Source organism: Sphaerodactylus townsendi, linkage group LG03 (assembly GCF_021028975.2).
Source record: "Sphaerodactylus townsendi isolate TG3544 linkage group LG03, MPM_Stown_v2.3, whole genome shotgun sequence".
Classification (NCBI taxonomy): Eukaryota; Metazoa; Chordata; class Lepidosauria; order Squamata; family Sphaerodactylidae; genus Sphaerodactylus; species Sphaerodactylus townsendi.
Window position 1 is genome coordinate 144,246,477 of NC_059427.1, and position 27,665 is coordinate 144,274,141.

At 56.3% G+C, this 27,665-nt stretch overlaps 1 protein-coding gene across 1 annotated transcript; it reads left to right on the forward strand.

Annotated features, from left to right (window-relative positions):
- The first annotated feature begins 1,118 nt into the window (after window positions 1-1,118).
- Window positions 1,119-25,742, forward strand: CDC37 (cell division cycle 37, HSP90 cochaperone). Its single transcript, XM_048487456.1, has 5 exons — window positions 1,119-1,141; window positions 4,385-4,390; window positions 19,635-19,645; window positions 22,348-22,629; window positions 25,593-25,742. The coding sequence occupies exons 4-5, from the start codon at window positions 22,363-22,365 to the stop codon at window positions 25,740-25,742; spliced, it is 417 nt and encodes a 138-aa protein (XP_048343413.1). The 5' UTR covers window positions 1,119-1,141; window positions 4,385-4,390; window positions 19,635-19,645; window positions 22,348-22,362.
- The last annotated feature ends 1,923 nt before the right edge of the window (window positions 25,743-27,665 follow it).

Below are 27,665 nucleotides of genomic sequence, written 5' to 3' on the forward strand. Positions count from 1 at the left end.
ATCCTTGCCCGCCCTGCAGGCCAGCAGGAGGGCCGCATCAATAAGCTACTCAGAATGAGCGGAATTAAAGGTAGGCCAATATATATAGTGTTATCTTTATTTTAAATGTCAAAAATTATTTGCGGCTCCAAGTGTTTCTTTTCCCGTGGAAAACGGGTCCAAATGGCTCTTTGAGTGTTAAAGGTTCCCTACCCCTGGCCTAGATTCAGTGGTGGGATTCAAATAATTTCACAAGTGGTTGTTTACAAGCACCGTTTTAACCACCGGTTCTGCCGAAGTGGTGCGAACCGGCTGGATTGCTAGATTACATTGCAATTAAAGTATTCAGCTCCGTTCCACATCGGACCATCCTGGCAGACTTACAACAACCCAATCCAGACTGTGAAGGCGGCCGATGCCGGGCCCATGGGTGGTGTAAGTCCACTGCCAGGGCCGCAGCGCAAATGGCTTCAAATCCCAGATGGGAGTGGACTATTGGCTCCACCCTGGGAACACCCCCAGCCCCTCTCACCACCACCACCCCAGTCAGGATTTCCAGTTTTTGTGTCAGCGGGGCCGAGGGGCCCTCTGCTGGTGCATTTGTCCCTTGTGGCAGTGGGGTGGGCTCCTGTGGTGGTGCGAGGCTGCGCTGGCTCCACAGGGAGATCTGTCCCCCTCCCCCCCGACTGGGCTGCCAATCCCTTTTGGTCAGAGAATGATCCAGTTTACACTAGAACAGTGATGGCGAACCTTTTCGAGACCGAGTGCCCAAATTGCAACCCAAACCCCAGTTATTTATCGCAAAGTGCCAACCTGGCAATTTAACCTGAATGCTGAGGTTTTAGTTTAGAAAAAAACTGGTTGGCTCCCTCTTCCTCCGCCCCACCCGCTTGAGCAGGGGCCAGCCTGCTCTAGCCTCCAGCAAGTCCCGCACACACCACTCTGTGCCTCTCTAGCATCTCTGCCTCCTCTGCGCCCCCCCCCACCTCGGGCAGCAGTCACCCGAGGAACACCCCGGCACCAGGCCAGCCCGCCATGGGGTTCCTGGTGCCACGGTGTGCGCATGGGTGCTCAGGTGTTGAGGCCAGCCCTAGATATTGGCGTGGGGGTGGGGAATTCAGGGGGGTGATTTTCCACGCCCCACGCGAAGAGCCAAAACTCTGTGTGTGCGTGCCCACAGAGAGGGTTCTGAGTGCCACCTCTAGCACCCGTGCCATAGGTTCGCCATCACTGCACTAGAATCATAGAATCGCAGAGTTGGAAGAGACCCCAAGGGCCATCAAGTCCACCCCCTTGCAATGCAGGAACACACAATCAAAGCACTCCCGACATATGTTCATCCAGCCTCTGTTTAAAAACCTCCAAAGAAGGAGACTCCGCCACACTCCGAGGCAGTGCATTCCACTGTCGAACAGCCCTGACTGTCAGGAAGTCTTTCCTGATGCTTAGGTGGAATCTCTTTTCCTTCACCTTGAACCCCTTACTCCTGGTCCTGGTCTCTGGAGCAGCAGAAAACAAGCTTGCTCCCTCACCATCATGACATCCCTTTGAATATCTAAACATGGCTATCATGTCACCTCTTCACCTTCTCTTCACCAAACTAAACATCCCTAGTCTCTCCTTGGAAGGCATGGATTCAGACCTTTTACCATTCTGGTTTCCCTCCTCTGGACCCGTTCCAGCTTATCAATATCCTCCTTGAATTGCGGTGCCCAGAACTGTACACAATATTACAGGTGAGGTCTCACCAATGCAGAACAGAGAGGTACAATTACATCCCTCAATCTAGACCTATTGATACAGCAGTGTAGGTACCCCTGTTAAGTGCTGTTAAACCCCACTGATTTTCATGTGAAGAACTAAAGTGTGATCCTTTACCTGAGAGTAAGCTCGCTTGCTGGCAACGGGGCTTGCTTCTGAGTAAACTCTCCTAGGGTCACGATTCACCCGTAGGAAGAGTTGCACGGTTGCTTCAAAGCAAAGCCACCAACTACCATCAAGTTTATTCCTGAGTAATGCACACCTCGGAGCCAACCGTTTTTTTCTAAACTAAAACCTCAGTATTCAGGTTAAATTGCCGTGTTGGCACTTTGCGACAAATAAGTGGGTTTTGAGTTGCAATTTGGGCACTCGGTCTCGACAAGGTTCGCTATCACTGCCCTAGGACAAGGGTTAGGTACGATTCCTCAACCAGGTTGTGGTGGGAATGGTTGGCTAATGAATTTCCTGGGTGGGGTTTGGGTGTTCCCAGTTGAACAGATGACATGCGAGAGGACGCTCCGTAGCGAGACTTCCCGATTTCATTCATAACATTTGAACTAGGCTGTTCTCTTTGTACTGCAAATGTTTTCTTTTGTTTAAAAGGTACAGGGACCTGCCCCCTTTACCTAGCTTTATTGTATCTGTATAAAAGGGGTCAACGCGCAGTCATGTAAGCGGTCCTTCTTTGGGAACCTTTGAATGAGCGATTAAGAATCCACTTGCTTTCGAAGAACCTTGGCTCCTGCGTTCTCTCCTTTCACTGCCTTTTACTGAAATCACTTTCCTTTGTTACCTGGGCAGTGGGTAACAACAGGATCTCTGCTAGCTACTTGAGAGCCAGCATGGCGTAGTGGTTAAGAGCAGGTGGATTCTAATCTGGAGAACTGGGTTTGATTCCCCACTCCTCCACCTGAGTGGCAGAGGCTTATCTGGTGGACCAGATGTGTTTCTGCACTCCTACATTCCTGCTGTGTGACCTTGGGCTAGTCACAGTTCTCTCAGGATTCTCTCAGCCCCACCTGCCTCACAAGGTGTCTGTGAGAGGAAGTGAAAGGGGCTTGTAAGCCACCTCCAGGACCACTATCCACTTACCTCTTCAAATCGCAACGCCGCAGTGACCCCGCAGTGAAAAACCTCCGCGGCTTCTGACCACGGAGACATTTGTTCCCCACCGCAGGAAGTGCGCTGAGACGGCAAAGAGCAGAAGTTCCATGGAAATGGGGGGGGAATAGAAGCGTTCCGGTTGGCTGGAGAATTTGTGCGTCCGCGTGCATCCCGGCGGGGTCTCCGTCTCGATTGGCTGGGCAGCTTTTGGTTGGCGATTGGTTCCGTGCGATGCGTGCGATGCGAGCGATCATCAGAAAGGCGCTGCACACCTTCTACGGCGAGATCGAGATGTAAGCAAATGTGTTGAGACGGTAAAGCGAAAGAAAAGCGCACTCCGTTGGTGGCAATGTCTTGAATGAGCGCTGCAAACCCGCTTTAACCATGGAGCTCGAGCAAGAAAAAAAAGCAATGTTGAGGCGTCTTATTTTGTGTACTGCGTCTCAATTTCAGCGAAAGTGCAATGGGTGTCAACTTATGTGTCTACGTCATCCCTCTGGCGCACTTTTAGGCGGGGACACCCCCACTTAATGAGATGGCGCTCCCTGTATTCCCTGATTGGCCGTGAATACGTCTGGCAGCGAATCAACCCAGTAGCGCAAACAGCTGAGGTTCCCCTGGCCCAGCGGCACCCGCGGGGTTTTTAAAAAAGTTGCTGTTTTTAGCGGAGCTAATTTGCCGCGCGGCCAGGAGGCGGGAGAGAGGTAAATCCCTGGCAGCCGCGCAGTGAGCGCCGGAGATGTGGGGAGCGTCCAGGACCCCCGTGGCTTTTACAGAGGTGACCCCGCGGCTTATGGTGAGTGGATAGTGACCCTCAGTCTCCTTACAGGAGAGAAAGGTGGAGTATAAATCCAACTTCTTCTTCCAGACTCTACTTAGCTGAGTGTGTAGTCAGCTGTCCCAGTAGAGTTTGAAGCAACATAGGCTAGCAGCTGCTTCCTTGCAGAAGCAAGGCATATTGCTGGTTTTACTGTTGCTTTGCTCCGGATCTGTTCCAGTACCTGCTACCCTGAACTTGTTACCTTGCCTTCTTACCTGGACTCTGTATGAGACAGGATGCTGGACTAGATGGACAAATTGTCTGATCCAGCAGGGTTCTTTTACAAACTCTCTCGCACTGTGCCGATCATTATGCCGAACAAAGTTGCAAAACCTCCTCTCTCCCCTTCTGTCTCTTCAAGGAGAATTCTCTGCTGCTCCTGTGGCAGCCAAAGGACAGCTCTTGTGAGGGAAAAGATGTTTCTTCTCTCTCTCATCTTTGGAAAGATGACACTAGAATGACCCAGCTGGTCTCCAGGTGCCTTCATCCCAGAGCAAAGCTGGTCAGGCACGGATGACTGGCAACACAAGAAGACAGCCCTTCTCACAAAATTGAGCTCTGAATCGGATCCCAGTACCCTCATGTGTCTTCTTCCGGCACGAGGCACTTATTTTCTTGGGCAGCAAATGCAACGGCTTGGCTGTCACCTCTTGGGGGAATCAACTGGTCCCTAAAACACCTGATTCTGAAAGACTGGGGAATTCTTTTCAGGAAATATAGTCCGATGTATCTGAATATCATTTTCCTCACTCACCCTAATACCCTCAATTTTGGATTGGCAAAGAAAAGTTTTGGATCTAGTCAAAATAGCTAAACTATCAGGTTACGATGAATTAGAAAGTAATGATTGCTTTAGAAATCAATGGGAGCAATGGGTTGCATATTTAGAAGAAATCCAGTTTCAAAAATAGATAATATGGGAGGTCATTTGGTAAATGGTCAAGTACTGATGTTAAGATTTTCATTGGTATAAGATTAATTATTTTAATAACATTCAGATTTCTTTTTTCAGCTATAATTAATATAAGAAAGTTATTCAGTAAGCACATTATTATTTTTATTATTATTATTATTATTATTATTATTATTATTATTATTATTATTATTATTATTATTATTATTATTATTATTATTATTATTTAGATTTTTATACCACCCTATCCCCGAGGGGCCTGGTGCATAATATATGATTGATTAATAATTAATTAATTAATTAATCTGAATTCCGATTGAATTCCGATTCGTTTTCAAGGTGCTGGCTTTGACCTTTAAGGCCTTGCGCGGCCTGGGACCGTCTTGCACCACATGTCCCAAATCAGCCTCTGCGCTCAGCAGAGGCAAATTTGCTGGTGATCCCTGGCCCCTCAATGATGCGGCTGGCCTCCACCCGGGCCAGGGCTTTTACAGCTCTGGCCCCTGCCTGGTGGAACGCTCTACCTCCAGCTATGCGGGTGTAACCCCCATGCCCAGAATGGGTTGACCCAGAAAGGGGTGGAGTCTGAAGGGAAGCAGAATGCTGCAGAACTCAGAGCTCTTTGGAGAAGACAAGGGTACCAGACTCGGACCTTGATTTCTATAAGCCCTTAACACCTTGTTAAGGTAATTTACCCAATATTATTTGGGAACTACTGGGAAGGTAGTTGTTGTTTTGCTGTGTTGTAAATGTTGGAGTTTATTGTTTCAGGGTTTTCTTTTGTGGTTGTAATGGGTGAGAGTTCTCCTGGAGACCTTCATCATGTTGCAACCTGTTCATCAAGCCCTTGGAGTCTTCAGGAGCCAGCCAACTTGCAAAGAAGATTTGGACTTGGCAATATCAGTAGACTGTAAATAGAAGGACTTGAAATGCAACCTAGACTGGGACCTTAGATTGTAGCGTTAAATGTTGATGTTTTAAGGAGTGTTAATTGTAAAGAAAAGTAAAGCCATGTTGTTGTTTAAAAATTGTTGTTGCAACTCATTCCAAGTACTGCCCCACAGAACCCACAAGCTGAGGTTACACGGGCCCTGCGGGATCTTAATGAATTTCGCAGGGCCACAAGAATGAACTGTTCCACCAGACCCCTTGGGAGTCCAGGCGTAGATGCCCCCCCCCTCCTCCCTTTTCACTGTATCATCTGTGGACCCTGCTGTTCCCTCTCTCCCCTCCCCCTCCCCCCTTTTTGTTAGGGGATTTCTAGTAGGACGCCATCAGTATATTTGATTAGGATGCTGCATTTTAATGGGGTTGATTTTAACATATAGAGCCATATTTAATGATTATTTACTGATTTTATCTATTGCTCTATCTATTTGTTTTGTTCACCTTCCCTATGAGCCCTTTGGGGGGAGAATTGGTTTATAAATACAATTAATAATAATAATAATAATAATAATAATAATAATAATAATAATAATAATAATAATAATAATAATAATAATAATAATAATTCAGAGATGAATTCCAGACACTTGTGCTGTGTTGTTATGTGTATAATAATAATAATAATAATAATAATAATAATAATAATAATAATAATAATAATAATAATAATAATAATAATAATAATATATGATTAATTATTCTGAATCAAGATGTTTGCTTTTGTGGGGTTTTTTTAAGTAATGTCTCTTTATATTTACAAATTTTGAAGCAATGTCACTTATTATAGTTACAAATTCAGTAAAAGAGACACTAAAAAGTAGTGTTTCGGCAAAAGAAAAAGTCGCGTGCCCCGCATTAGAAAATAGTCCTGAATGTCTATGAACATTAAAATTCATTTGGACGCACAGCTTTTTGTCAAAACCATCGTTCTTTGCATTATTAAGCATGGTATTGCCCTCCCCCAGGAGGCTCCTGCACTCCCACCCACCAGCCATTGCTCGTCTGCTGCTTCTGCGGCCCACCTGCTACTTCTGCCACACACAACCCCAGCACTTCTGCCACCTCGCTGTCCATTGGCTAGAGCCCTAGGCCCCACTTCCTGGGGAGTGTATTGCTGCAACCCACTCGCAACTGTGCTGTTTGCAGCTAAAGGCTGGCTACGTCTCCACCTGAAGCCTGGGAGAATTGCACCAATGCAGTGGCATAGGAGGTTAAGAGCTTGTGTATCTAATCTGGAGGAACCGGGTTTGATTCTCCGCTCTGCCGCCTGAGCTGTGGAGGCTTCTCTGGGCAATTCAGATTAGCCTGGGCACTCCCACACACGCCAGCTGGGTGACCTTGGGCTAGTCACAGCTTCTCGGAGCTCTCTCAGCCCCACCTACCTCAGAGGGTGTTTGTTGTGAGGGGGGAAGGGCAAGGAGCTTGTAAGCACCTTTGAGTCTCCTGCAGGAGAGAACGCGGGGATATAAATCCAAACTCTTCTTCTTCTTCTTCTGGATGATTGGGGAAGCAGGGGGAAGCGGGGGGAAGGGGGTGATCTCTCTTTGAGAAGGACAGCTACAAATCTGGGGCTGGAAAGTTGATGGTTTGGCTCCGCCTGCTGAGGAGAAAATGTACTGTCCTTTCTGGTGGTGGCACAGTTGAATCCATGTCTGGGCTCCTCAGAAGGAGGTTAGTGCAGTGATGGCAAACCTTTTCGAGACCGAGTGCCCAAAATGCAACCCAAAACCCACTTATTTATCGCAAAGTGCCAACACGGCAATTTAACCTGTATACTGAGGTTTTAATTTAGGATAAAACGGTTGGCTCCAAGGTGCGCATTACTCAGGAGTAAGCTTGGTGGTAGTCGGTGGCTTTGCTTTGAAGCAACCATGCAATGCTTTGAATGGGTGAATCACGACCCTAGGAGAGTTTACTCAGAAGCAAGCCCCATTGCCAGCAACCGAGCTTACTCCCAGGTAAAGGATCGTGCTTCAGTTCTTTCCATGAAAATCAGTGGGGTTTAACAGCGCTTAACAGGATTACCTACACTGCTTCCCCAAAACTGATCTGAAGTTTAATGCTAATAATCTCCTTGAAATAATTACACTATTATCACATTGGGGGCCTGGCAGGAGAAGGGGGAGGGATGCAGGGGGGAGAGCGAAGTAAAACTTTCACTTTCCGAAACCCAATAAACCCCCCAACACAAAACAGAAGTAAAAAGGCAGTCAAGGAAGGCAAGAATGCTGTGCAAGGGGTGGGATAACTTCAGAAAAGCTACATTTGTGGAGCAGCCATCTGATCTGCGGTTTTTCCTTCACATGTCATCACAGCCCTTGACTTCCAGCAAAAATGAAACAGGAACAGAAAAATAAAAGCATGGAGAATGTTTTGAAATGGATTCTTTATCGGTGTGAAATGCCTTTTGTCTTTTTGCTTTGATCCTGTGGGAACGGGATTGGTGTCACGAGCCTAGGGACCTTGCAAGATCTCCCCTCCCCGCCCTGGGCTCCCAGGTACAAAAAGCCCCATCACTCTCTCTCCCAGGGGAGGGGGACCCTTAACAAACAGTTCACTCCAATCAGGGTAGACTGTGCCTGCCCTGTTCTCGGCAGACACACTCTTCCCAATGGAAGCCCCTTACCCGGACTGCTGCTTTTTAATCCTACCCCCAAAGTTTTAGTTTGGTCCCAAAAGTTACATGCCAAGAAAAGCGTGCCAGCCTCCAGTCTCCTAAGCTTTGTGGGGGAGGGTGGGTATTTGTGGGTGGTAGATGGTACTTACAGCAAATCAGGTCGACTCAAGAGGACTTCCCTGAAGCTCAGCCCCAGACGGCAGAGCGCCTTGTGTACGGCCAGCCTGTGCAGCGTGACTCCCAATGTGTTTCTCTGGCTGGGTGAGGGGGGAAGGGGGAGATGATGGCACGCGTGCCCACAGGGAGGGCTCTGAATGCCGCCTCTGGCACCCGTGCCATAGGTTCGCCATCACGGGGTTAGTGTATATGTGGGGGGGGGAGGGGAGAGCCCTCTATCCACAGACACACTTCCTCTTCAGATACTGGGCCCCAGGGGATTGGGTGCAAATCCATTGAGTGCGACAATCGTTTTTCAGGTCATAGTAAGGAGAGAGCATTCCTGGATATGCTAAATGACTGTGGCTTAGAACAGATGGTTGTGGAACCAACCAGAGGAGAGGTGATCCTAGATCTAATTCTATGTGGGACCCAGGACCTGGTGCAGGAAGTCAGTGTTGTTGAGCCGATAGGGAACAGCGACCACAATGCTGTCAGATTCAGTATCTCTGCATGCGAACAAGTGACAACTACTAACGTAGTTACATTCACCTTCAGAAAGGGAAATTTCTCAAAGATGAGGGGGATAGTGTGCAGGAAGCTGAAACGGAAAATCAAGAGAGTCAAAACTGTCCAAGATGCTTGGAGGTTATTTAAAAACACAGTCTTAAAAGCTCAGCTGGAATGTGTTCAGCAGGTTAGGAAAGGCAGCACCCAGTCAAAAAAAAAGCCACCATGGTTAACAAGAGAGCTTGAGGAAATTATCAGAAAAAAAGAAAATGTCTTTTAGAAAATGGAAGTCCAGTTCCTGACTGATAAGAGAATGTAAGGAGGAACACAAATGGTGGCAAAAGAGAAACTAAGTTAGCTGTAAGGGAGGCAAAAAAAAGGATTATGAGGAAGCGCATGGCTCGCGAACATCAAGACCAACAACAAACAGTTCTTCAAGTACATCAAAAGTAGAGGAAACTAGCTAACAGAGGAAAGCGGTAGAGCCCGTTAGATGACAAAGGAACAAAGGGTGTTAACTAAATATTGACAGAGGAGATTGCAGAGAAACTGGGAATGGAATTCTTTGCATCTGTCTTCACCCAAGAGGAGGTGTGAGAAAATTCCTGCACCCTGGAACCATGCTTCTTAGGAAGCGAATCTGAGGAACTAGCGAAGATAGTGGTAGACAAGGAAGAAGTTCTGGCAGCCATTGATAAACTAAATGCTACCAAATCCCCAGGCCCAGATTGCATTCATCCAAGAGTTCTTAAAGAGCTCAAGCATGAAATTGCTGATCTTCTCACTTTAATTTGCAACTTATCCCTGAAATCAGGCTCTATCCCTGAAGACTGGAAGATGGCCAATGTCACACCAATCTTTAAGAAAGGATCTAGGGGGGACCCGGGAAATTACAGGCCAGTCAGTTTGACATCTGTTCCTGGTAAATTAGTAGAATCTATCATTAAAGATAAAATTATAAAACATGTAGAAAAGCAAGACCTGCTGAGAAAGAGTCAGGATGGCTTTTGCAGAGGCAAGTCCTGTCTTACAAACTTACTAGAGTTCTTTGAGGGTGTAAACAGGCATGTGGATAAGGGGGAACCAGTGGACATTGTCTACTTGGATTTCCAAAAGGCTTTTGACAAAGTTCCTCACCAGAGACTATTGAGAAAACTCAGCAATGAAGGAATAAGAGGGGAAGTCCAAGCGGACCTTGATAAATTAGGTGAGTGGGCTAAGAAATGGCAAATGCAGTTCAATGTAGCAAAATGCAAAGTGATGCACATAGGGGCAAAAAATCCAAACTTCACATACAAGCTACAAGGGTCAGTGCTATCAGTCACAGACCAGGAAAGGGATTTGGGCGTCTTAGTTGATAGTTCCATGGGAATGTCAACTCAATGCATGGCAGCTGTGAAAAAGGCAAACTCTATGCTGGGGATAATTAGGAAAGGAATTGAGAATAAAACTGCAAAGATTGTCATGCCCTTATATAAAGCCGTGGTGCGACCGCACTTGGAGTACTGTGTCCAGTTCTGGTTGCCGCATCTCAAAAAGGATATTGAGGAGATAGAAAAAGTGCAGAGAAGGGCAACAAGGATGATTGAGGGACTGGAGCACCCTCCCTATGAGGAGAGGCTGCAGCGTTTGGGACTCTTTAGTTTGGAGAGGAGACGGCTGAGGGGGGATATGATTGAAGTGTATAAAATTATGCATGGGGTAGAAAATGTTGACAGAGAGAAATTTTTCTCTCTTTCTCACAATACTAGAACCAGGGGGCATTCATTGAAAATGCTGGGGGGAAGAATTAGGACTAACAAAAGGAAACACTTCTTCACGCAACGTGTGATTGGTGTTTGGAATATGCTGTGGGGGGGGGGGTGGGGGGGGGGGGGGGCGGGGGGGGGGGGGGGTGGCGGGGGGGGCAGGGGAGGGGGGGGGGGTGGGGTGGGAGGGGGGAGGGGTGGGGGGGGGGGTGGCGGTGGTGGGGGGGGGGGGTGGGGTGGTGGTGGGGGGAGTGGGGGGGGGGGGGGGGGTTGGTGGGGGGGGGGGGGGGGGGGGGGGGGGGGTGGGGGGGGGGGGGGGTGGGGGGGGGGGGGGGTGGGGTGGGGGGGGGGGGGGGGGGGGGGGGGTGGGGGGGGGGGGGGGGGGGGGGGGTGGGGGGGGGGGGGGGGGGGGGGGTGGTGTGGGGGGGGGGGGGGGGGGGGCGGGGGTGGGGGGGGGGGGGGGGGGGGGGGGGGGGGGGTGGGGGGGGGGGGGGGTGGGGGGGGGGGGGGGTGGGGGGGGGGGGGGGGGGGGGGGGGGGGGGGTGGGGGGGGGGGGGGGTGGGGGGGGGGGGGGGTGGGGGGGGGGGGGGGTGGGGGGGGGGGGGGGTGGGGGGGGGGGGGGGTGGGGGGGGGGGGGGGTGGGGGGGGGGGGGGGTGGGGGGGGGGGGGGGTGGGGGGGGGGGGGGGTGGGGGGGGGGGGGGGTGGGGGGGGGGGGGGGTGGGGGGGGGGGGGGGTGGGGGGGGGGGGGGGTGGGGGGGGGGGGGGGTGGGGGGGGGGGGGGGTGGGGGGGGGGGGGGGTGGGGGGGGGGGGGGGTGGGGGGGGGGGGGGGTGGGGGGGGGGGGGGGTGGGGGGGGGGGGGGGTGGGGGGGGGGGGGGGTGGGGGGGGGGGGGGGTGGGGGGGGGGGGGGGTGGGGGGGGGGGGGGGTGGGGGGGGGGGGGGGTGGGGGGGGGGGGGGGTGGGGGGGGGGGGGGGTGGGGGGGGGGGGGGGTGGGGGGGGGGGGGGGTGGGGGGGGGGGGGGGTGGGGGGGGGGGGGGGTGGGGGGGGGGGGGGGTGGGGGGGGGGGGGGGTGGGGGGGGGGGGGGGTGGGGGGGGGGGGGGGTGGGGGGGGGGGGGGGTGGGGGGGGGGGGGGGTGGGGGGGGGGGGGGGTGGGGGGGGGGGGGGGTGGGGGGGGGGGGGGGTGGGGGGGGGGGGGGGTGGGGGGGGGGGGGGGTGGGGGGGGGGGGGGGTGGGGGGGGGGGGGGGTGGGGGGGGGGGGGGGTGGGGGGGGGGGGGGGTGGGGGGGGGGGGGGGTGGGGGGGGGGGGGGGTGGGGGGGGGGGGGGGTGGGGGGGGGGGGGGGTGGGGGGGGGGGGGGGTGGGGGGGGGGGGGGGTGGGGGGGGGGGGGGGTGGGGGGGGGGGGGGGTGGGGGGGGGGGGGGGTGGGGGGGGGGGGGGGTGGGGGGGGGGGGGGGTGGGGGGGGGGGGGGGTGGGGGGGGGGGGGGGTGGGGGGGGGGGGGGGTGGGGGGGGGGGGGGGTGGGGGGGGGGGGGGGTGGGGGGGGGGGGGGGTGGGGGGGGGGGGGGGTGGGGGGGGGGGGGGGTGGGGGGGGGGGGGGGTGGGGGGGGGGGGGGGTGGGGGGGGGGGGGGGTGGGGGGGGGGGGGGGTGGGGGGGGGGGGGGGTGGGGGGGGGGGGGGGTGGGGGGGGGGGGGGGTGGGGGGGGGGGGGGGTGGGGGGGGGGGGGGGTGGGGGGGGGGGGGGGTGGGGGGGGGGGGGGGTGGGGGGGGGGGGGGGTGGGGGGGGGGGGGGGTGGGGGGGGGGGGGGGTGGGGGGGGGGGGGGGTGGGGGGGGGGGGGGGTGGGGGGGGGGGGGGGTGGGGGGGGGGGGGGGTGGGGGGGGGGGGGGGTGGGGGGGGGGGGGGGTGGGGGGGGGGGGGGGTGGGGGGGGGGGGGGGTGGGGGGGGGGGGGGGTGGGGGGGGGGGGGGGTGGGGGGGGGGGGGGGTGGGGGGGGGGGGGGGTGGGGGGGGGGGGGGGTGGGGGGGGGGGGGGGTGGGGGGGGGGGGGGGTGGGGGGGGGGGGGGGTGGGGGGGGGGGGGGGTGGGGGGGGGGGGGGGTGGGGGGGGGGGGGGGTGGGGGGGGGGGGGGGTGGGGGGGGGGGGGGGTGGGGGGGGGGGGGGGTGGGGGGGGGGGGGGGTGGGGGGGGGGGGGGGTGGGGGGGGGGGGGGGTGGGGGGGGGGGGGGGTGGGGGGGGGGGGGGGTGGGGGGGGGGGGGGGTGGGGGGGGGGGGGGGTGGGGGGGGGGGGGGGTGGGGGGGGGGGGGGGTGGGGGGGGGGGGGGGTGGGGGGGGGGGGGGGTGGGGGGGGGGGGGGGTGGGGGGGGGGGGGGGTGGGGGGGGGGGGGGGTGGGGGGGGGGGGGGGTGGGGGGGGGGGGGGGTGGGGGGGGGGGGGGGTGGGGGGGGGGGGGGGTGGGGGGGGGGGGGGGTGGGGGGGGGGGGGGGTGGGGGGGGGGGGGGGTGGGGGGGGGGGGGGGTGGGGGGGGGGGGGGGTGGGGGGGGGGGGGGGTGGGGGGGGGGGGGGGTGGGGGGGGGGGGGGGTGGGGGGGGGGGGGGGTGGGGGGGGGGGGGGGTGGGGGGGGGGGGGGGTGGGGGGGGGGGGGGGTGGGGGGGGGGGGGGGTGGGGGGGGGGGGGGGTGGGGGGGGGGGGGGGTGGGGGGGGGGGGGGGTGGGGGGGGGGGGGGGTGGGGGGGGGGGGGGGTGGGGGGGGGGGGGGGTGGGGGGGGGGGGGGGTGGGGGGGGGGGGGGGTGGGGGGGGGGGGGGGTGGGGGGGGGGGGGGGTGGGGGGGGGGGGGGGTGGGGGGGGGGGGGGGTGGGGGGGGGGGGGGGTGGGGGGGGGGGGGGGTGGGGGGGGGGGGGGGTGGGGGGGGGGGGGGGTGGGGGGGGGGGGGGGTGGGGGGGGGGGGGGGTGGGGGGGGGGGGGGGTGGGGGGGGGGGGGGGTGGGGGGGGGGGGGGGTGGGGGGGGGGGGGGGTGGGGGGGGGGGGGGGTGGGGGGGGGGGGGGGTGGGGGGGGGGGGGGGTGGGGGGGGGGGGGGGTGGGGGGGGGGGGGGGTGGGGGGGGGGGGGGGTGGGGGGGGGGGGGGGTGGGGGGGGGGGGGGGTGGGGGGGGGGGGGGGTGGGGGGGGGGGGGGGTGGGGGGGGGGGGGGGTGGGGGGGGGGGGGGGTGGGGGGGGGGGGGGGTGGGGGGGGGGGGGGGTGGGGGGGGGGGGGGGTGGGGGGGGGGGGGGGTGGGGGGGGGGGGGGGTGGGGGGGGGGGGGGGTGGGGGGGGGGGGGGGTGGGGGGGGGGGGGGGTGGGGGGGGGGGGGGGTGGGGGGGGGGGGGGGTGGGGGGGGGGGGGGGTGGGGGGGGGGGGGGGTGGGGGGGGGGGGGGGTGGGGGGGGGGGGGGGTGGGGGGGGGGGGGGGTGGGGGGGGGGGGGGGTGGGGGGGGGGGGGGGTGGGGGGGGGGGGGGGTGGGGGGGGGGGGGGGTGGGGGGGGGGGGGGGTGGGGGGGGGGGGGGGTGGGGGGGGGGGGGGGTGGGGGGGGGGGGGGGTGGGGGGGGGGGGGGGTGGGGGGGGGGGGGGGTGGGGGGGGGGGGGGGTGGGGGGGGGGGGGGGTGGGGGGGGGGGGGGGTGGGGGGGGGGGGGGGTGGGGGGGGGGGGGGGTGGGGGGGGGGGGGGGTGGGGGGGGGGGGGGGTGGGGGGGGGGGGGGGTGGGGGGGGGGGGGGGTGGGGGGGGGGGGGGGTGGGGGGGGGGGGGGGTGGGGGGGGGGGGGGGTGGGGGGGGGGGGGGGTGGGGGGGGGGGGGGGTGGGGGGGGGGGGGGGTGGGGGGGGGGGGGGGTGGGGGGGGGGGGGGGTGGGGGGGGGGGGGGGTGGGGGGGGGGGGGGGTGGGGGGGGGGGGGGGTGGGGGGGGGGGGGGGTGGGGGGGGGGGGGGGTGGGGGGGGGGGGGGGTGGGGGGGGGGGGGGGTGGGGGGGGGGGGGGGTGGGGGGGGGGGGGGGTGGGGGGGGGGGGGGGTGGGGGGGGGGGGGGGTGGGGGGGGGGGGGGGTGGGGGGGGGGGGGGGTGGGGGGGGGGGGGGGTGGGGGGGGGGGGGGGTGGGGGGGGGGGGGGGTGGGGGGGGGGGGGGGTGGGGGGGGGGGGGGGTGGGGGGGGGGGGGGGTGGGGGGGGGGGGGGGTGGGGGGGGGGGGGGGTGGGGGGGGGGGGGGGTGGGGGGGGGGGGGGGTGGGGGGGGGGGGGGGTGGGGGGGGGGGGGGGTGGGGGGGGGGGGGGGTGGGGGGGGGGGGGGGTGGGGGGGGGGGGGGGTGGGGGGGGGGGGGGGTGGGGGGGGGGGGGGGTGGGGGGGGGGGGGGGTGGGGGGGGGGGGGGGTGGGGGGGGGGGGGGGTGGGGGGGGGGGGGGGTGGGGGGGGGGGGGGGTGGGGGGGGGGGGGGGTGGGGGGGGGGGGGGGTGGGGGGGGGGGGGGGTGGGGGGGGGGGGGGGTGGGGGGGGGGGGGGGTGGGGGGGGGGGGGGGTGGGGGGGGGGGGGGGTGGGGGGGGGGGGGGGTGGGGGGGGGGGGGGGTGGGGGGGGGGGGGGGTGGGGGGGGGGGGGGGTGGGGGGGGGGGGGGGTGGGGGGGGGGGGGGGTGGGGGGGGGGGGGGGTGGGGGGGGGGGGGGGTGGGGGGGGGGGGGGGTGGGGGGGGGGGGGGGTGGGGGGGGGGGGGGGTGGGGGGGGGGGGGGGTGGGGGGGGGGGGGGGTGGGGGGGGGGGGGGGTGGGGGGGGGGGGGGGTGGGGGGGGGGGGGGGTGGGGGGGGGGGGGGGTGGGGGGGGGGGGGGGTGGGGGGGGGGGGGGGTGGGGGGGGGGGGGGGTGGGGGGGGGGGGGGGTGGGGGGGGGGGGGGGTGGGGGGGGGGGGGGGTGGGGGGGGGGGGGGGTGGGGGGGGGGGGGGGTGGGGGGGGGGGGGGGTGGGGGGGGGGGGGGGTGGGGGGGGGGGGGGGTGGGGGGGGGGGGGGGTGGGGGGGGGGGGGGGTGGGGGGGGGGGGGGGGGGGGGGGGGGGGGGGTGGGTGGGGGGGGGGGTGGTAGGGGGGGGGGGGGCAAGGGGGGGGGGGGGTGGGGGGGGGGGAAGCATATTCCAAACACCAATCACACGTTGCGTGAAGAAGTGTTTCCCTTTATTAGTCCTAATTCTTCCCCCCAGCATTTTCAATGGATGCCCCCTGGTTCTAGTATTGTGAGAAAAAGAGAAAAATTTATCCCTGTCAACATTTTCTACCCCATGCATAATTTTATAGACTTCAATCATATCCCCCCTCAGACGTCTCCTCTCCAAACGAAAGAGTCCCAAACGCTGCAGCCTCTCCTCATAAGGAAGGTGTTCCAATCCTTCAATCATCCTCGTTGCCCTTCCCTGCACTTTTTCTATCTCTTCGATATCCTTTTTGAGATGTGGCGACCAGAACTGAACACAGGACTCCAAGTGCGGTCGCACCGCTGCTTTCTATAAGGGCATGACAATCCTTGCAGTTTTTTTTTTTTTTGGCTTCTTGGGCCATCTTGTAATAGTTGTTTTTTAGGTATCTATAACTATATGTATTTGTCTCTTAATTTTTAATGTGTGTATGTATATGCACACGTATGCGTATATGTAAGTATACATATGTATATAATACGTGTACATGTATATACATACACATACGTGTTTACATATCTCTGTGTGTGTAGACACATATACAGGAACATAGATTCACACACACATGCATGTAATAAGAGTGAATAAAGAAAATAAGCCATACAGCCCGGAAAGCCCACAACACCCCAAAGAAAATAAGAATATAGTTAAGATTAGTTAGCTGTCTCAATGATTGACAGTTGTGGTTGTTCTTATCCATTATACCTGTTCATGTTAGTTTATCTTTTTCAATAAAGTATAAGTACAGATCCATTTTATACTTAATTCTGATATAAACTATATTTGATTTTGATTCCATAAGTATGTATGTGTGTTCATTATAATTATTTTTCTATTGTTTGCTTATTTTTTACCTTTTCCTTTTTTCGCTATTTCTTTAGCTAGTAAAATTAAAATTATTTTTTAAAAAAACGTACAAAATCACAATTAAAATAATTAAATTATAAAATATTCCCCAGTTTAGGCACAAGTAATAATTTTTATGTAAATCCCCCCCCCCCCCCCCCGTAAGTTAGAAAGAAATTGCCGTGATGGATAAAGGAAAGCTCTTTCCTTGCCCTTTCCCCTTTTGACAGACAAAGACCTTTGGTTTGGCAGGCTCCCCATTGTTGGCCCTCTTCCCTGATTCTGTTGGTGTGTCTGTGTTCTTATTGAAATACTTTATGCTTTTAAAAAAATGATCAAATGTTGTCATGTTTGCCTCCCTGGAGACCCTGATCAGGTGGGAAGGAGGCACAAAAATGTTTCAAAGTGGTAAATAAAAAATTAAAGTTTCTAATACCCAACTAGACATGAAGGAATTTTTAAAATGGTGAGAGTAATTCAACGATGGAATCATGCTGGTAGAGGATGTTGGGAACTGTAGTCCATAACATCAGGAGGGCCGCGAGTTTGACACCTATACTGTAGACTGATCTAAAGAGCCAGTCTTGGCTTATGAGCAAGAACCAGTGTGGTATAATGGATAGACTGGAATCTGTGGGAACCAGGTTTGAATTCCCAGTCTTCTGTGGAAGCTTCCTGGGTGGCATTGGGCCAGTTACACGCCCTCAGTCCAGCCTACCCCACAGGGTTGCATTTGCAAGGGTAAAATGGGAGCAAAGAGAATTGTTTAAACCACTTTGAGTCTGCATGTCTTTTTCTCTCTGTTCCCATTCAAATTTCTCAAAACATAATAGCCTGCATTACAAATATTAGTTTATACATACACAACAGAAATAGTTACAGCTAGATAATTCTTGTCTCTGGGCAGACAAATGTACTTTATTGTTTACCCCAGACTCATGGTTGGTATCTTATGACTGAGGCTCATTCCGCACATGCAAAATAATGCACTTTCAAACTGCTTTCAATGCTCTTTGAAGCTGTGCGGAATGGCAAAATCCACTTGCAAACAGTTGTGAAAGTGGTTTGAAAACTCATTATTTTGCGTGTGCAGAAGGTGCCTGAGATACAATAAAACCTTGCTATAACAGGCTTATGTCATCCTTCTGAGAATTTAATACATACTGGGACAAAATATCAATCGCTTATTGACTATTCTAATTGTGTGTGAGTGCCCAGGTGCCATTTGAAGTAACTTTTGGAAGTTAGATGCTTTCATTTTGGCCACCGAGGAAAGCCATTTGGCCAAAACGTGACTGATTTGCCAGCAACCCAAAATGTTGCCTTTTTGAATTGCATTTACAGGCATCTCAGGTAAGGTTGGGGAGGGTATTTTACCACAGATAACGTCCCCCCTCCAAAAAAAAAGGGTCGTATTTTCCCCTTACAAATCTGGGAATTCCACCTGGTTTGCAGAACTAAGTGGAAAAGGCAGGTATGGCTCCATTGTGTATTTCCACAGCCCTTCAGAATGTAATTTAAGTGTGATGAGTTAAAAAGCTGATTATTACCTTAAGTTCTTAGTCTCAGAGACCTAATATTGGTGCCCAATAGTTCAGTGTGCTGTTCAGGCATGCTGTGGATGGGAGTATTTCTGCATTACCATATTCTTAACAGGTTGTTCATCTATATATGTTCTAAACTCACGCAAGGAAAACTAACGCATCCTGTTCATCTTTTCCTTGAGATTAGCTGTTTTGCATGCTGGCAACAGACTAAAAGCAACCGGGAACTTGGAGACCTTTCAGAAACAAGATATTTCAGTATGAGAGTTAGTATGAGAGGCCAGATTTTATCTCATGAGCAGTTGCCCCCACAGAAGAAGCTTCCTCTGAAATTCTTGCTCTTGTCCTCTGGGGTTCAGCCAAACAAGAAACAGAACCTGCCTCCTGTTACAGTAGATGGCACCTGCCTGGAAACTATTTGGCTTCTTTGTTTACCCTTGTTTTAAACATGCAAAATGAGTCCAAGGTTTTTTTCTTACGGAAGGTATGAGATACGGAGGCTGGTTCAGAAGACTAGCAGCCCCGCCCATCTCCAGATCAAAACCGACACCTTTGCCAGTTTCTGAGAAGCGGTGCGAACGAAAAGAGCGAGGGTGGTGACCCCAAATGTCAAAGGCCGCCTGATGCTAACTGTGCTTAAGCCCCAGCTTAAACTATTCATGGCCCGTGAGGTTAGAGGAGAGAATCACCTGCTCTGACCTCCTAAGTAAGCTGGAGAATTTAGCCTGGTGGATTAAAGCATGAGCATCTCTCTCCCTGGGTGTTGGGGTATCTCCCTCTCTCAGGCGTGCAAACCTGGACTCAGTGTTATAAGCACAGGTTTAGAGAGAACTGAGAGAGAGCGGCCTCTTTGCTTTGGCGTGTCCTTGACTGGGTCCCTTCGCCAGGAAATGTCACTTCATTTTGCTCCCAGGCTGATGCTTTCTTTGCCTGCTTCCACTGTAACAGTCTTACATTTGTGCAGACAGCATTCTTTCCTGTACTCCAGGGAAGGAAGGAATATGAGTCCTTTTACCCCTTTCAGAGGCTAGGAGGATTTGTGAAATCACAGTTCCTGCCCAGGATCTTCTAGTCGCTTGTCTCTGTCCCCCAGGTCTTTTGTAAAATGGTGTTTAAAATGTGACTGAACCGATGTATGCGCCCGGGGCTTAATCTGATAACTGGTGCTCTTGGTAACCTTTTACGCACCACTCTTGAATCTTATCTGGGAGGATTTTTGCACACTCTGAATAGTAAGTCACTGATAAAGTGTAGGCATCCTTTGCAGGCATGGTTTAGTTCTGTGGACTGCAAAAGACCTCTAGGTAAATTTTGCAGCCAGGGCATATTACTTGAAAGAATATGCAATAAAAAGTCCGATGGCATTTCAAAGCCTTTAGTAGCTTTGTTATGGATTGCGTTTCTGTGAAGTCTGCCATTCGATTCACAAAGTGTTGTCCTTGCTGGACACAAATTTACGGGAGCAGAGAAGAATAAAAAAAAATAGAAAAAGATGAACTCCGCAGGGCAGCAACAGGTTTGACGAATGTCTGTGTAGAATCCGTATGTGCACGTGACGCAAGAACCGAGTGACCCGGTCACAAGAAACTGCCTATGATACAGCTGTGTTTATTGCTGTGGTCACTAAATGCCTGCAGTAAAACCTATTTTTTCCTAAATAATCCCGATGGTGTCCATCAAGGGCGTACTGCCTATGGGGTATCTCATGTCCCCGGGCGCATGCCGTTGTGTTGGGGGGGGGGTGCCGGGCACTGGCCGGGTCCCTGCACCAGGCCTCTCTGCAGCTGGCCTGCAGGGAGGCGAGGGGGGGGGGGGGCTTGGCGGTGGGCGGCCCAGGTGGGCACCATGCCGGCAGGCTGGCCCCTGGAGGGCAGGAGCCGGCCTGCTGCCATGGCACCTGCCTGCCGCTTAGCATCCCCCCGGCTGCCGTAAGTGGGGCACGGGGGCTGGTCATATTTGGGCACCATTTAGACGCAGTACGACTCTGGTGTCCGCATTGTATGTAATCAGACTTGATAAGTTCTCGTTCAGCAATTCCATACTGGTTTCTTGCAGTGACTAAGAGACCAAAATGTCCACGTGTCCATTTCTGGATATTGCGTTTGTGTGGGCAGCATTTAACAAACACCAGTCTCTTTAGCTTTATGACACCTTTCCAAAGGACCACTGTAGCAGCTGCGTTCTATGACGTTGCTTGAGAAGCACACGTTTTGGACCATGTGGGCACCAGATGGTCAGGCAGGGAGGACAGCGTCCGAATTGGATGCTGAATTGCAGAAGGTGGGGCAGGGGTTATTTATTATTTAAACATTTATATTCCCCCTTTCCTCGTGGTTCAAAGTGGTCCACAGTAACAGTGAAAACATTTTCAGTTCAAAACCAAAAGTAAAACGGCAGATCTCCCCTCCTTACAAAGATGCCGGCCATTCAGACCCTCCCTCTCCATGGCATCTCCAAGATGCCTGGCAGCGCCTCCTGAATCCTAGAGTCAGAAGAGACCCCAAGGGCCATCAAGTCCAATCCCCTGCCATGCAGGAACACACAATCAAAGCACTCCCGACATATCTTCATCCAGCCTCTCCAAAGAAGGAGACTCCACCGCTCTCTGAGGCAGTGCATTCCACTGTCGAACAGCCCTCACTGTCAGGAAGTTCTTCCTAATGTTTAGGTGGAATTTATTTTCCTGATGATCTCTGAGGAGGCCCCCCACCCCCCTCTTCAGGAACCCCCCTCCACAGATGGGAAAAGCCCCGGCTCTGCTCAAAAAGCTATCCTAAGTGGTAGAGTAGCCAATGAATGTCTGCCTGACCAGAGAGGGGCAGCATAGTGACTCTAAATAATAATACAACTACTACACCGGTACATCACAACATCTTAGTCCTCTGGGTGAGGCTTGAATTGTAACGAAAGGCCAAAACCAGCGAAAGAACTGGCAGTTGGATGTTAAACCAAATTAAATGATAATAACAGTCATCGTCATCATCGTAGGCTCACAGGGTTGTATGGAGGGAGGAGGGCTGCAGGTGCACCAAGCACTGGTGCAGAGAGACGGCTGGCGCAATCTGGGTGAATTGAACTGGGTCCTTTGCCACCAGTCAGAATTCCTTTCTGCTTTGGGGAAACAAGCCCCAGCTTCCTTCGCTCTGCATGAGCTGAAAGGCAGTTCTAAAGGAAGCGGGGGGGCTCGTTCATGGGGGGCATAGCTATTCTAGGTTTTACAAGCAGCCATTCCTATCTGCCTGGCTGCCTTTTCTGTCCACTGCGTGCATCTCGGCTTCCATAGATGACCACTTGTTAAAAATTTGGGGGTGGGGGCTTAGAAATATTCTGCGGATCAGTAAACCGGCAGCTGCAAGGGGGAAATCCAGCCTCTCCTTTTTGACAGAACACCTGGGCTGTATTTTTTTTCTGCGTGATTGGCAGCCCCGGCCCCCTCTGAATTGTTTGCCCGTAAGGGAGATCTTGAGAGAGGGCCGGGTTGCCGTTAGTGGTGAAGGATTTTGGGAGACGTGAGTTGAGAGTCTAGTAAACAGGACCGTTCCTTGATCCCCGACTAGAAGTGAGCTTGCTGCCTTCTGCTGATCAAAGATATCGCGTGGGCTGTGCTGTTAATATAGGCAGGGTGAGATGGCGCTTCAGAGGCCAAGGTGAACCCAGCAAGAATGGGATATATTCAAGAGAGGATGGTCCGCACGCTGAGTTTTTTCAGGTAGATCAGGCATCCCCAACATGGTGCCCTCTGACACCTTTCGCACTGCCAAGTGAGTGTTTGTAGAAAATGGGCGGGTTTTTTCCCACTGGGGCTAGAGAGTTGGCTGACTGTGCAGATTTTTTAAAAACTTTGCTAGGCAGCAGCTGCTACAACAGCACAAAAATATTCCCTCTGTTACTGAAGGTAAGTTGTGGCATCCATTTTGTGGCTAACTCTGCCCTTGTGGCAGCCATTTTGTGGTTGCACTCACCACGCCGTGCCAGATTTCCAAAGGTGTCCGCAGGGTCAAAAAGGTTGGGGATTCTTCAGGTAGACTGTGTTGATCCATAGTTGTCAAACTCGCGGCCCTCCAAATGTTATGGACTACAGCTCCCATCATCCCCTGCCAGCATGATGCTGGCATGGGATGATGGGAACTGTAGTCCATAACATCTGGAGGGGCGCGAGTTTGCCACCTGTGCGTGAGAGATCAGGTGAACATCTGTGTCTGAATGATTGTTTTCCAGGCCCGGGTGGAGAGGATGGAACAGTTCCAGAAGGAGAAGGAGGAGGTGGACAAGGGGTGCCGGGATTGCAAACGGAAACTAGCCGAGTGCCAGAAAAAGATGAAAGAGCTGGAGCTGTCTAGCTCGGAGGGTTCCAAGAGCGAACTGCAGAGATTGCAGGCCGAAGCCCAGCAGCTCAAGAAAGAAGAGAAGAATTGGGAAGGAAAAGCCGAGACGCTCAGGAAAAAGGAGAAGACCATGCCATGGAACGTAGACACACTCAGCAAAGACGGCTTCAGTAAGGTGAACCAGGCTCCCCGCATTGAGCTGGGCCCTTGCTCTGCTGCGAAAGCAAATGTTGTGAATGAACTGGAGATTTTGTAACACCCTTGCAGAGTTTGGATCTAGGCCCCTCCATAGCATTCAAATGACTTTTTCTGTTTTGGTGATTGTATTTATTGAACAATTTAGAGTATTTGTTAGCCATGTTTCTTCTTACAGAGAGCAGATTACAGCAGCATAAGAGAAAATACGAAAAATAGCATACACATAAAACAAAAAAAAAGTTCAAAATTTGGGGCTGCTTTAATCAAACGGGACTGTAAATGAAATTGTTTTCAGCTGCCTCCTAAAGGTCAAAAGTGAAAGGGCCAAGTGCAACCTTCCTGGGGAAATTGTTCTATAGTGGTGGGGCCAGTATTGAAAAGGCCTTGCTTTGAAGTCTGATGCCAATGGAGCTATGAGGCCCCTTCCGCACATGCAGTATAATGCACTTTCAGTCCACTTCCAATGCACTTTTCAGCTGGATTTCACTGTGCGGAATGGCAAAATCCACTTGCAAACAATTGTGAAAGTGGATTGAAAGTGCATTATTCTGCATGTGCGGAAAGGGCCTTAGTGTACCAGTTACAGCAGCAATATTTTACGAATCAGCAGAGCAAACCTTTTCATAAATGAAAGAGACAAAATCCAAAAGACCAGGAGCTCTGCATGAACTTTGGAGGACCTTTGCTTTTCTTGAATACTTGTCTCCCCTGGGACGCTGTTCTGCAACTCATTTTTGAAATGGAGTTGTTTTAGATACGGTTTGGGATAAAGAAGAGTTTGGATTTATATCCCCCTCCCCTTTCTCTCCTGTAAGGAGACTCAAAGGGGCTTGCAATCTCCTTTCCCTTCTCCCCCTCCCCCGTACAACAAACACCCTGTGAGGTAGGTGGGACTGATAGAGTTCCGAAGAACTGTGACTCACCCAAGGTCACCCAGCTGGCATGTGTTGGAAAGCACAAGCTAATGTGGTTCCCCAGATAAGCCTCCACAGCTCAAGTGGCAGAGCGGGGAATCAAACCTGGTTCTCCAGATTAGAGTGCACCTGCTCTTAACCACTGTGCCACTGCTGTTCCTTTGAACGATCAGCTGGCCAAATAACGATGTCAAGTCTCTTCCGGCTGAATGCAGGCCTCTTGCCTAAGCCGAGCGGTTTTGAATCCTGAACTGGTGTAACTCAATTGTGCAAGAATTGGTGCAGGTAGAAATACCTTGTCTCCTTCTGGAAAATGCTCTGCTGCCAGGGTTGCAAAGTGGCAAGGCAAAGATGGGGGTGGAGGGAGCAGAGAAAGCAGCAATGGTGGAAGAGAGGGACTTCCGTCGTGGAGCCGCTCTTCCGAAATTACCTTGGGGGTCAAAGCCGTCAGCAAATGAACACCTGCGTTTTCAGAACTCTCCCCTTTCCTTAAGGGAGGAAACTCGCATTTATGAATCAGCAGTATGTCCAGATGCCGGGCCCCCTCCCTCCCCTCCTTTGCATGCCACCCCACCCCTTGCATGCCACCCTTCCCCCTCCCTCCCTTCCCCCTCCCTCTGCTAGGGTGGGTGGGCCATGTCCAGATGCCGGGCCCCCTCCCTCCCCTCCTTTGCATGCCACCCCTTAGCTGCTTTTAAGCTCTGCACTCCCGATCATCTCGACCAGGTTCCCAACACAGTGCCTGTGGGCATCACGGCACTCACGGACACATTTCCTGGAGTCACTGGGTGTTTTAGAAAGTGTCCGGGCCCAGGTGGGGCTCCTACCCAGCCAGGCTTCTGTGCAGATATTCTAAAACGTTATGTCGGCAGCAACCCCGACCCTGCACGAGATCTTCATTGTATGACTGGCCATAAACTGTGGCAGCCGTTTTATGGTAGAATTCTGAAGGGGCCCCCAGGCTGAAAAAGGTTATTAGAACATGTGCTTCTCCAGTGTCAGTACTATAAAAATATATGTACTACAGTCTGTCTCAGAAATAGATGTTCGTAGGTTTGTATATTCCTCCGCCACGGAACTCAACATGCCAGACCTGCCTGGGTCCTACAGTGCCTACCTAGCCCCGCTCCCATAATCACTTTGAAAGTAAAAATACGCCAAAATACCATGTTTAATAATGCACAAAATAATGGTTGTGGAAAAGGCAGCATGTGAAAATGAATGATAATTCTCATATTTGTTTGGGGCTATATTATAACGTGGAACACACAATTTTCTTGATTGCTGCACCTTAGCTGACTGTACTAGCATCTTTTTCTGAGACAGGGCACAGCGTGGTGTCATGGTTAAGAGCAGATGGATTCTAATCTGGAGAACTGCCTTGATTCCCCACTCCTCCACTGAGTGGCAGAGGCTTATCTGGTGAACCGGATGTGTTTCTGCACTCCTACGTTCCAGATGGGTGACCTTGGGCAAATCACAGTTCTCTCTGAATTCTCTCAGCCCCACCTACCTCACAAGGTGTCTGTTGTAGGGAGAGGAAGGGAAAGGAGCTTGTAAGCCACCTTGAGTCTCCTTACATGAGAGAAAGGGGGGATATAAATCCAAACTCTTCTTCATCTCACCACTGCTGTGAGATTACTGGGACAATTTTATACTTCTGTGCTTCTCACAGCTACCAGTTCTGATACAACATACAATGTTGCTAGGCTTTGTGCAGCACTTGAAATACACCGTAGGATGGTCCGTGCCATAAAATAGGCTTAGATTTGAAAGTTATCGTTGCAGTACTTTATCTGTTAGTTTCATTGTCTCTGTGTGCCCATTCTTTTTTTTAGCTTTACGCCTTTTGCTTTCTTGCGATTGGGTGTGCTCTCTTGACCTTGTGCTGGTCTGAGACCGTGATAAAGATTCCAGATCACTAGAGCTCAGTGGGAACGGGGGTGGGGTGGGGGGTTGGTTCCATCATTTGTCTCGCTCAGCAGTCCCAGCCGTGAACTGACCGGCCTCCTCACTGTCGTTCCAGAGCGTCTTCAACGTCAAGCCCGAGCAGCAAGAGGAATCCGAAGAGCAGAAAGAGAAGAAACACAAAACGTTTGTGGAGAAGTACGAGAAGCAGATTAAGCACTTTGGTAAGCTGGAGGCAGAGTTTGCCCGTGTGATCAGCTCCGGCTGATCAGCTTTCCCATTCCGGTTTATGAACGGTTTCTGGACTGTGGTCCCAGCGTGGCTAAAGTTGTAAGCTCTTTATTGCCGCCAGGGTCAGCGTGGCCAGTTTGGGCACAAATGCTAATCAGAGCCGACTCTGCTTTGTTTCTGATATCTGATGATGTCGGGTTTGCCTGGACCATTCAGTTCAGGATAAAACTGGTGGCATGTGCGGACGTGTCGCCACTGACTTATGGTGACCCTGTAGAGTTTTCAAGGGAAGGGAAGGTCAGAGGTGGTTTGCCATTGCCTGCCTCTGCATAGCAAACTGTGGGCTTTTTTGGTAGGGTCTGACCCTGCTTAAAATCTGAGATGGGACTACCTTGAACCATTCAGGTCAGGTTCTGCTTCCAATGAACAGCAGGAAAAATCTATAAATCAGTGATGTTGAGTACCTTTCAGTGAGGAAGTGAACCTCACTGGGCCACAGCAGGTGATATGTTTTGTATTCTTCCCTACCTGTTCTGTATTTCCCTGAATTCCATTCCTGTTATACACATTTGGGTAGTCCTTTAGCTTTTGCCAACCACAGCGGAGACCTGTTGCAGGTCAGGGGAGAGTATGCACTGGGAAGGGGTTGTATTCCTCTGGCAGGGAATACTTGGGTGGCTGTGTAGTAACTGGAACGACGTTGCCGTGGCCAGCCATATTATATAAAGCCGTGGTGCGACCGCACTTGGAGTCCTGTGTCCAGTTCTGGTCGCCGCATCTCAAAAAGGATATTGAGGAGATAGAAAAAGTGCAGAGAAGGGCAACAAGGATGATTGAGGGACTGGAGCACCTTCCCTATGAGAAGAGGCTGCAGCGTTTGGGACTCTTTAGTTTGGAGAGGAGACGTCTGAGGGGGGATATGATTGAAGTCTATAAAATTATGCCTGGGGTAGAAAATGTTGACAGAGAGAAATTTTTCTCTCTTTCTCACAATACTAGAACCAGGGGGCATCCATTGAAAATGCTGGGGGGAAGAATTAGGACTAATAAAAGGAAAACACTTCTTCACGCAACGTGTGATTGGTGTTTGGAATATGCTGCCACAGGAGGTGGTGATGGCCACTCACCTGGATAGCTTTAAAAGGGGCTTGGACAGATTTATGGAGGAGAAGTCAGTTTATGGCTACCAATCTTGATCCCCTTTGATCTGAGATTGCAAATGCCTCAGCAGACCAGGTGCTCGGGAGCAGCAGCAGCCGCAGAAGGCCCTTGCTTTCACCTCCTGCATGTGAGCTCCCAAAGGCATGGGGGGGGGTGGGGGGGGGGGGGGGTGGGGGGGGGGGGGGGTGGGGGGGGGGGGGGGTGGGGGGGGGGGGGGGTGGGGGGGGGGGGGGGTGGGGGGGGGGGGGGGTGGGGGGGGGGGGGGGTGGGGGGGGGGGGGGGTGGGGGGGGGGGGGGGTGGGGGGGGGGGGGGGTGGGGGGGGGGGGGGGTGGGGGGGGGGGGGGGTGGGGGGGGGGGGGGGTGGGGGGGGGGGGGGGTGGGGGGGGGGGGGGGTGGGGGGGGGGGGGGGTGGGGGGGGGGGGGGGTGGGGGGGGGGGGGGGTGGGGGGGGGGGGGGGTGGGGGGGGGGGGGGGTGGGGGGGGGGGGGGGTGGGGGGGGGGGGGGGTGGGGGGGGGGGGGGGTGGGGGGGGGGGGGGGTGGGGGGGGGGGGGGGTGGGGGGGGGGGGGGGTGGGGGGGGGGGGGGGTGGGGGGGGGGGGGGGTGGGGGGGGGGGGGGGTGGGGGGGGGGGGGGGTGGGGGGGGGGGGGGGTGGGGGGGGGGGGGGGTGGGGGGGGGGGGGGGTGGGGGGGGGGGGGGGTGGGGGGGGGGGGGGGTGGGGGGGGGGGGGGGTGGGGGGGGGGGGGGGTGGGGGGGGGGGGGGGTGGGGGGGGGGGGGGGTGGGGGGGGGGGGGGGTGGGG